This window comes from Cyprinodon variegatus, unplaced genomic scaffold (genome assembly GCF_000732505.1).
Source record: "Cyprinodon variegatus isolate N-32 unplaced genomic scaffold, C_variegatus-1.0 Scaffold1330, whole genome shotgun sequence".
Classification (NCBI taxonomy): Eukaryota; Metazoa; Chordata; class Actinopteri; order Cyprinodontiformes; family Cyprinodontidae; genus Cyprinodon; species Cyprinodon variegatus.
In genome coordinates, this window is record NW_015151783.1 from 83917 (window position 1) to 94286 (window position 10370).

At 40.2% G+C, this 10370-nt stretch overlaps 1 protein-coding gene across 1 annotated transcript in view; it reads left to right on the forward strand.

The window, feature by feature from the left end:
- Positions 1 to 10370, forward strand: part of LOC107102845 (C-Jun-amino-terminal kinase-interacting protein 4-like) — a 46629-nt gene that overhangs the window by 18933 nt on the left and 17326 nt on the right. Inside the window, exons 4-6 of the mRNA XM_015402285.1 lie at positions 893 to 990; positions 5263 to 5407; positions 9588 to 9672. Of these exons, the coding sequence (XP_015257771.1) occupies positions 893 to 990; positions 5263 to 5407; positions 9588 to 9672 (328 nt within the window). The remainder of the gene's footprint in view (positions 1 to 892; positions 991 to 5262; positions 5408 to 9587; positions 9673 to 10370) is intronic.

Sequence of the window (10370 nt, forward strand, 5' to 3'; positions counted from 1 at the left end):
AGGGTAGCAAAGAAAACACCACATATTGACGTGCATGTGATGGCTGAAAGATTGATGCAACTAATAGGATGGAAAATGCTGGAAGAAAACCTGCTGGAGGCTGCAGAAAACTTAAGGTCCACAGCTATTACCTCAGTAAGAATAAATATACTGACAGAGCCACTATGGTGAGGTTTAGATAAGAGATTTTTTAATGTTATAGTTCCTCAATCCAGGCTGTAAACAGCTGCTTTCCCTCCAATCTGTCAGAGCTGGAGAAAAATGAAAGATTAAAGGTTGGGAGCCAGACTCTGCTGGAACTGATAAAAAAAAAAAAAAAAACGGCCGAGTACAAAAGACTTATACACTTATATTTTATTTGTTAAAAAATTTGCTTTATCCCATAAATTCCCAATAAGATCAATAGTTTGGTTCAAGGGGAATTAAAATTTTGCTCGACTACAAATGAAACAAATTCTAAATTTTAACTGGTAATCCCTTTAGTCCTTCTGATTCTAGTTTTGAATAAATAAAGAATAAAGTAGATGTGTCACATAGTGGAGCGATAGTGCATCAGGCAAAGGTAAAATTAGCCTTTGATCTCTGGTAGTCATCCATTATGAATCACCAGCCGGTGTCTGATTCTCCAAACCTCTCGGGCTGCAGCTGCATGCTGCTGATCTGAATTATGTTACAAAAAGATGAAAGCTGTTAGCTCCACGCTCTTAGTACACACACCTCACTTATATTATTCACATCTTCACTTCATAGCTCCTACTGTCGTTGTTGTTGACTACATGAAGTAGCAATAGGTCATTTACAGATGCATCCATTTTTCTTTCTTTTTTAAAGGAAAAATACTCTATATTTACTGGATTATCTTCTTTAACCTAACTCGTTTGTTGTTTTGTAGATGATCCACAGCTACATGGAGCACCTGGAGCGAGCTAAACACCAGCATGCAACAACACCATCAGAGCCGTCAGATTCAGGAACATCAACTAAACGACGGTTCGACAGCAGCACACTTTTTCCTGCTATCAGTTCAATCTTCCTTTTTACGTAAACGTAACTCATTTAACGTCTTGTTTAGAGTTTTGCTGTTCATCTGTAAGTGATAATACCTGATTAAAACCCAGCAGCACCTCTGCAGGTTGAAAAAGAGCAAAGACCATCCTCCATACAAGGAATGCTTTGATTAGTGGAATCTGATGCAGAGAAATGACATGTTGACTTGTTGTTTTAGACTTGGATCAGCTTTAATTATTGTAGTTGTCAGCCTCCATGGAGATCTCAATGCAGTTCAGCCAGTTAATTTGGGAAATAACCCATAAGGGTCACTCCTTTGCTCAAATCAATGCTGAACATTGTTGGCCACGCCCATTTTGTTCTTCGATCCAGGCTGCATACTCTGGAAGCTTGATCTCCGACTGATGTTTGTGGTGCTAAAGCCCCTAACACCATTACGTCTACACACGGTAAATATTGAGGATGTGGATCAAGCACCCTTTACAGTGCGGGGAAACTTTTAGAAAATTTGGGGCATGGTGATGCAGTTTGTAACATTGCTGCCTTGTGGCAAGAGATTTCCGGGTGCATGTTTTCCCATGGATGTGTGGGTTCTCTCCAGGTGATCCAGCTTCCTCCCACTGTCCAAAACATGACAGTTAGGTTAATTGGACTCTCCAAATTGTCCTTAAGTGCGAGCGTGTGTGTGTGTGTGTGCATGGTTGTATGTCTGTGTTGCCCTGTGACTGATTGGCGACCTGCCCAGGGCTTACCCTTCCTTCCCGGTGCCTTCTGGTGATAGGCACCAGTCCCATCGCGATCCTTATGCAATGAGAGGAAAGAGATGGATGGATGAAGAAATAAAAAAAGAAGTTGTACGAAATGCATATACAGATGAATAAAATGATCCCATAATGCAGCTTTGCACTAATCTCAACCGTTCTTTGCACTATCAAATGAAATGCTGAAAGAAGTCAAACATTGACAATAAAATGTCTTATAACTGCATTCCAGCTGTGTTTAACTTCCGCTCAGTGATGATTACCAGCAGAGTTTTTAAAACACCTGGCTTTTTTTCCAGGTGTTAGCGAGACTGAACCAGGCAAACGTTCAGCTGCACCAAGCAGATATTTAGATTTTTAGAAGTCTAAATTCTTGCCTAAAAATCCTTTATAAAAAATTTTTTTTAACAAATAAAGGGCAATTTGTCAAACTTTTCTCACCCTTTTTTGTTGATCCTTTCCACCATTACGGCTCTAGAGTATCATGATACTCTTGAGTAGGGTCACTATTGTTTTTTAAAATGCTTTTATGTAAAATCCAGTGTGATGAAAAAGGATTAGTGGTAAAATAAATTAAGAAACAGGGATGCAGTTTACCGATGGGTTGAGCTATATTTAGAACAGGCTAATGGGCGACTCACATAGTGTTTGGGAGGCTGCCCTGTTCCTTCTGACTCCAAAATTAGTGAAACTTTGCTGAATGTTGCCTTCTTAACTGAGCAGTTGTTCCAAACACTGCAGCACATCTACAGTGAAAATGATGAACCTACTTAAGGGAGTTTCATATTAATCAAATTCTGTTTTAGGACATTAAGATAAGCACTTTGGCAGATAAAAATAAGGCAGCTAAAGCAAAGATCGCTTCCCACTATGGCAGGTTCTGCAAACATCTAACGGAATGGGATTTAGTGTTGCTACATGAAAATACACGTTACTATCTAGTTTCTGTGAGGAACGTCTTTTAAAAGCGGCCAGCTCCATAGCAGCCCTGACACAGACACAAACATTTCTCACCCGGCTTCCTGTTTGGAAGCTGATAGGCTGTAGGCAGAGGAGAGGCATATGGAACAAGCTGCCTCAGCATCCTAACCAGAGGGAGAGATGGAGAGAGAGAGAGAGAGACCCAGAGGGAGGGGTGCTGGGTGCTGTGGCTGTGAGGAGGGGGACAGCGTCGGAGTGTTCTAGACCGCACAGCAGCAGCCGCCATGCATCTAACTGCATGATAGGAAGAGGAGTGAAGCAGAGCACGGACGCTGCTGGTACCAGCCTGGTCTGACTCTCTGTGGATGATTCCCTGCTGCTGCCTCAATCCATCAGGATTACTTTTGCTGACACATTGTTCCTCTGCTGCTCTGCCTCTGCTCTCAGCTCTCCTATCCAGAGCTGTGGATCGACTCCCAGCCAGGGGCACCTACGGTCTCTGAAGTCTACTGCAGATGTAGCTACACCGGCAAACGACAGAGAGCTTCAGGGACCTTGGTTATCAGCTGTGCCCTCCCACCTTTGGGTCCAGGGTGAGGGCCATGAGCCCTGGGTGTATGCTGCTGTTTGTTTTTGGCTTTGTCGGGGGAGCGGTGGTCATCAACTCTGCTGTGCTGGTCTCTCTGTCTGTACTGCTGCTGGTTCACTACTCTGTCTCTACCGGAGGCTTACCTGCCCTTCCCTCGTTGCCCTCCATACCCAGACAAAGCAGGTACCAGCTTTCAGCTCCGTGTTCTGATATTTGCCTTCCCTGTTCTCTCGGTAGCCACAGTAACGTCGTAGCCATGCTGTCACTTTCCTCTTGCCATGTGGGCGTTTTATCGACAGACAGGATGAGCCTAAAGAATCAAAGTAGGTCTAAATAGAGAAAGGGATCAAACTCCATGATTTATTGAGACCGTCCATTTATTAGATAGATTTGAGTCCCTCTAAATGTTGGAGGTAAAACGGGCTTCATTGATAGATTCAAAAGGCTTCAGCAATGTTTTCCTCAGTGACTAGGGTCAGGTTTGCTTTGGCTTGCAATAGTTTTCCAACTTCTTGGGCATTTTTATATGATCACAGCTATTTAAATGCATTTAATTAGAGTGCCTGTTCTTTAAGGGTAGCTTAAACTCTGGCAGGCAGGCACATCTAGAAGGCATTCACTTTCTGTATGTCTTATTATTTTCTTCCGATTGTTTTACGGGAGCAAAAAAATAATTACAGGTTAAAGTTATGAGGAATAGAAATAAAAATACTGAAGCTTTAAATTGTTAAAGGAATATACAAAATGTCATGTATTTAGTTCAGGAAAAGCCCTTTTTGTACTGCTAGCTGTTATGGCAAATACAATGGTCAGCTGAAAAATAAAAGTTTGACCATAGTAATGGTTATTCACTCAGTTTAGACACTACCAGAAAAGTCTGTCTTCGAATATCTGAGGGGTATGAACGGCCTGCAAGATGGAAGCAGATCGGATTAATAATTTCATACTTTACTAAAATTACTGAAGTTTGAAATATTTTAAGGACTAAGAAGTAAGTCTGCATAACGTTTAATGGATAAATATTGGCAGCATTCAGCAATTTTACTTTGTGTTTTGTTCTTTTTATATGGAAAACAAGAAATCCAAAATCCAGAGCAGACATTGGATGAAAAAGATGGTAGATTAGCAACATCTCATCCATTCAGAGTTAGATCCTCCCCCTGTTTTATCTGAACAATCATATCTTCCAAATAGCTGCTAAGATATCTCAGCCGTAACTTATTATCGGACCTCATCTGGAAAACAGGAGGTAACTGAAGCCTTTAGAGCGAATTTTATTAACAGCACCTGCTTAGATTAAATGAGCAGTGATGATGTGGAAATAATCCCTCCTGGATTGAGTGGAAAATAATCAGCTGAGTGCAGCTAGAAGCAGCTGCCTTCCTTAACTCCACAACAGGTGAGTCAGTTCACCTGTTGTTCTGGCTCCAATCAAACATTGAACCAACATGTTTTTACTATTTATTTTTAATTTGACTGATCAAAAATGAAGAAAAAAAAATCATGTTTTACCCCTTTTTAAAGACGGTTTGATTGGTTGCTGTTTCCCATGGAAACACACCTGCTGCCTATCTGATCAGTTCTTTTTTCTTAGAGCCATTGATAGACTGGTTTTTCAGAGCTAGAATGTAATTTTTGTTTTGTTGGAAAGCAGTCTAGTGGAAAAAGCCTCATAATGAGTGAAAGCCAAGGGTCTTAACAACCTATTGTAATGAAACACATTGATGGCCATCCCTACAACTTTTAGCTGCTCCAATCAGTACCTGAACCTGGTAGTTGGTGCAGTTTAACATTTAGAAAGCTTCAAGTTCTATTGTATGTTTTTTTTTCTTGCTCATCTTTGAAATTTTTATTATAAATTAAATTATAGTTCAGCTGTTATATGAATTGAAGCATAAAGTTTGTTGGTTATTCTGAATAGAGCAGTTAAAGTGTATTACTGAAGCCACTGAGTCTAAACCAGCCGTTTGTCTTTGTCTGTAGGAAAGAGCGCCCCATCTCCATGGTGTTCCAACTTCCTGGGAGCGATGGCCTGTCCTCTGAATACCAGAGAGACGCTGCTGATACCCCGTCTGAACCATGGAGATTCAACAACCTCAGCCATCCACAGTCCAACACCAGCCTTAAGGTAGGATTCCTGATTAACACCCGAAGCTGCCTTCGCTCTCAGACGGGATAGACTGAGAGCTTCCCATGCACCCCGGGGGTGACCTCATCCTTAGGTCGTTTAAACCGTTACAGGAACAAACTGGAGGGTTTGTCTGCCAGTAAGCCCTGAAGGAGGGGATGTCTGTTCAAGGAGGGTGGATTGTTCTGTGCCCCCTGAATTTGTAGCAGCTTGTGTGTTTGTGTGTGATGGGATGGCGTGGAGCCCAGAGAGAAGGGAAGTGGGGCCATTCTGGGGCCCGCCTTCACCCTTGAAGGAGGCTGGAGGACACAGTCTCTTTCACATTGTTGCTGTTGGAACTCATGCTTCCAGCAAGGCTCCATCATGAATATTAATGAGTCTGTTAGAGGCTCCGTTTGTGTTTGACACCAACAGCGGTTCAATAAACATGATTGGATTTGGTAAAGAGGGTTACTCCTGGTAAGCTCTGTTTTTATTCTACTTTCTTCTTTTGTTCTCCTTGTTCAGCCTTTTAAGATCCTCAGTCTGGACATGGAGGCACTCAGTTTTAATCCCCTTAGTTTTTTTTTTTCTAAAGATCTCCAGCTTCTCTACCACCACCTTGTGTGTTTTAATAAAAAACATTTTATAATTTAGACCTTTCAAAAATCAGAGTTTTTGTGAATTTCCTTAATTAATTTTATTATTTTTTCATGGCAGTGTGCTTCTTTTCTATATTTTGATGTATATAAAGTAGGCTATCATTCTATATAAGTGCAATTATTCATTTATTTGTTGCTAGACCAAGGCAAAATCGTCATTGTGAAACAAAGAGGCTTGTTAGAGCGCATTGGTGTTCAAAGCATCATGAGGAGGAAGAATTCCTGTCAATCTAAACCAAACCCTTCTTTAAGGGTTAGGCATGGTGATGGCAGCATTATTTCCAGGGAAGGTTGTCAGAGTTTGATCCCAAATATAAATAAGCAGACTTGACAAAAGGGAAAAGTTCCCCTTATGAATAGATGACTGTCAACCTTCACTCTGGCTGAGCTTTGGATGTTGTGCTAAAAAGAGGCCAAAAAACATGCAACACTCATAGCTGTAATCCAATCCACATATGCTTCTATAAAATGTGACATAAAAGGACCGAACAATTCAGTTTATTTTTATAGCGCCAATTCACAACACATCTCATCTGTACAGAGACAATTCGACCAGATCATACAATCAAACTGATTCAAAGTTTTCTATCGAAGCAAAACCAGTTGATTACATCAACTCATTGACTCAAAGGCAATCCCTCACACCATGCACACTTGTAGTGACAGTGGAGAGGAAAAACTTTCTTTTAACAGGAAGAAACCTCCAGCAGAACCAGGCTCAGTGTGAGCGGCCATCTGCTGAGGCCCATTGGTGTTCACCTCTGTTTTAGTAGGGACATGCTCGGCCCGATGTTGTAAGGTTCTCATGGCAGAAAGTTTGTGTTCCAGTGGGTTTTGTTATTCAAAAAGAAGATATTGTTCCAGGGTTTCCGGGGGTCATTAAAAATTATTAGAAGTCATTCAATTATTACTTTTTAAATTAAGGCCTGATATAGGTATGTACGTGAAAAGTCAAGCTACATCAAAGAGGCTTCTCCTGGTGCCAGCTTTAAATGTTGAACTGCGTTTGCAAAGTCTTTGAATTATTCTGAAAACTTTTCTTTTAAAAATTTTTTTTTTTACTTTTTTGGAATCACTATGACATAGATGACTGAGAATCTTTACCAGCAACTCGCCTGCAACAACAACCTCAAAGACCCCCATTACTAAGGGGCAGACCTGTTCTTCCGGTTCAATTTGCGTGTTTTATAAGCCATAACAAGGCTTTGTTTGGCTTCTCTATAAAAACCTGGAACTCAACGCTATTTCTGACATTTTGAATTGAGAAAGCTTCCTGGATGGGAAGCGAAACGTCTACAAACTTGGAAAACAAACACCAATGGATTGTTTTTTCACTTTTTATGGAATAACTTTGACCTGAATTACCGGCTTTATTACTGGCAGCACATCACAACCAGTTTGCTTTGCCTTTAAGTAGCTGCATCTTTTTATTAAAAACATACTTTTCAGCCCAGGAAACTTGGAATGGAAAGAATAAATGGAAAAAAAACATCACTGCCTTTTTTTTGTTGTTGGATTTCTTTGTTTAATCAACTTAAAGTTAAATAAAAAACAAAGATGACAAGAAGGTAACTTTTTAAGAGAGCAAAACATAATGAAGTAAGGACTAATTAAGGACATAATTGTCCACTAGTGTTGCCGTGGCAACAACATGGTTATGCCAGCATGTGAGAGGCTGTGCTTCTTGGACAAAGAGCTTATAAGATGTAGGTAGAGCAAAGGATGTTAAACTATCGGCGAAGGGGAAACTCTTACTCCAGTAGCGACCCGGTTCAGCGTGTGCTTCACCTCTCGCTGCATCTGCTGTTTTTTATTTAATGGATTCAAACAGATCCTTTTTGTCCAGATCAATTTCTCTTTGTGCTCTCAGCTATTTATAGAGAGGATCAATGGGAAGAAAACAGTGCAGGATTAAAACCGTTTATGGTCGTGTTTAAAGATTTAAATCAGGCGTCTTCAACATTTTCCAGGCCAAGGACCCCAAACTGATGGCGAGATGGAGCGGGGACCCCCTATTTATATATTGTGTATGAAATTGTGTTATATCAGACTGGTCCTATAGTCCCTCTATTACAGATGGAGTAATGTAACAAAAGTAATTTCACCCTGAGGTCATTAAAGTATTTCTGATTCCTCATTGATGGGACAGGTGTTATAAATTCAACACACTTTAGTAAACAGATAAATGGAGGCAGAAGATGTCTTTCAGTCATCAATGCACACATTCAGCGACACACAGGAGCGACGCACAAGCTGGGCACCGTTTCATTCACGTTAAAATGTATTTAAAGACATTTAAATTAGTGGAAAAATTTGCAGGGGGAAATATAAAAAAAAAGTATTTCGCTACCCCCTAGGGGTCATGGACCCCATGTTGAAGACCTCTGATTTAAACCAATCAGGTCCCACTGAGCAGCAGGTAGCAAGTAAAGCTACATTCACACCTAAAGCAGCAAAGGCAACAGGAGCAGCTAGTTTACATGCAAAGTCAATGGTTGATACGTGTCAAGGTGCAGCAAAACGTCCTGCAGCACATTTGGAGCAGCAGGAGCAGCGCGTCTGAGCAGCTCGTTGTGAGATTCTGAGCATCTGACATGCGGGACGCTGAAGTTGGAAATATTAAACTTTTGCTGCCGGATGCATCACATCAACCAATCAGAGAAGCTGATCTGGGAGCTGGAAGGGAGAGAGACTGCGCGCTGCCGATGCAGATCACTATGATCACTCCTCTGAAACAGTTTATTAACGCCTAAATTAACTTAAAATGCCGAAATCTGCCAGAAAAACATGTTTGCTTTTATTATTCTGGTGCCTGCAGTTTACATGAAAAACGCCTTCCAGCTGCTGTGGCAAACCACGAAGAGACGACCGGACCAGAGGCTGCTGTTGAATGGGATTCCTAGTAATAGCACACCGCTGGTATGTGGGGGTCTGAGCTGCTCTGACAGTGAAATAATATTTGAAGGCAGGATGGTAATCTGGATGAACTGAATGCACAGATGAAGTTTTCAGGTGGACTTTCTCACTTAAAGACATTAAATCTACTTTTTACCAACTTATCACAGCAAATATAGCTGCCATTGTTACAGGCAAAGAAAGGATAGGGTAGCTCTGGCCAACATTCATCAGACCCACTTTACCACCGTGCAGCTAGAGCTGCGCGTCAGAACTAGCCTTGTACAAGCATAAAAAATGAATTAGCACGCGCATTTTTGCCGGTCTTGCTGCTTGCGGTGTGAAGGTAGCATTCGAACAGACGCCTCAGTAAAAATGATCCATTTAATGCCACTTTAGTAGTTTTGCTCTTTGATAACTGAAAGTTAATCTCCCGGAAAATAAACTTAATATTTATTATTTATTCTGTAAATCTGATCTAAAATCCATAAAGAAAACCCTTTCTTTGTTCTGTTTTAATAGAGATGCTCTTAATCAGCACAGAATGGATACGCAGAGAATATCTTGGCTGAAGTTTTTTTTTTATTTCCTCTGGTAAACTGTGCAGTCACATATAATTGAGGTTTCTTTTTAATCTCCCTCAGCTTGAAGATAATTTTTCTCAAATCAGAGCTGATGATGGAAGAATAACACAAGGACATTTTCTCTGCCAGGTACAGAGGATTTGCTGTTTGCATCCACAACACCGACTCTCTATCTGTTCTGCATTTCCTGTACTGTAGAGTTGGTTGTGTGAATAAGCTAAATGATGCTAACACTTTAGATGTATAAAATGCATGATATCCTCCAACTGATTTTAGATTTATGGCAGGAAAACAATACATTATGGAAAAGGATCTATGTTTTTAATTACTAATTTGCACAGCTTGGTGGTTGATTGTTTTTGGTCAGCATGCCTGTATAAACTTAACAGAGGCTCCTGGGTAAACAATCTGCCTTTTATCATCTCTTGTTATCATGGGTTTATTTATTGCTGTAACTGTTAAAGCGTTTAGACCTCATAGACAGAAACATGATGTAGCCCAGAGCAGCACTTTTCATTGAAACTAAACTGAAACTTTGCAAAAGTATCTTGTTGTTGGTTTTGCATTCTCTCTTCTTCTTTATTGTAAAGCCTGTAAATTATAATTTTTCTAAATTTTCTGAATCACAGTTATGCTAGAAAACATCATAAAGCTTTCCTGGGGTTTCTAGATATAATAGAAATAATCTGGTGTTTTAAGGAGCCTATAAAATTATTTCAGTTTAACAATAATTGTTGAAAAAACAGACTATTTTACACTTTTATTATTTGAACAAAAAAAATTTAAAAAATACCTATGTCTATAGATCATTAATTCAGTTTAGTTTATTTATATAGGGCCAAT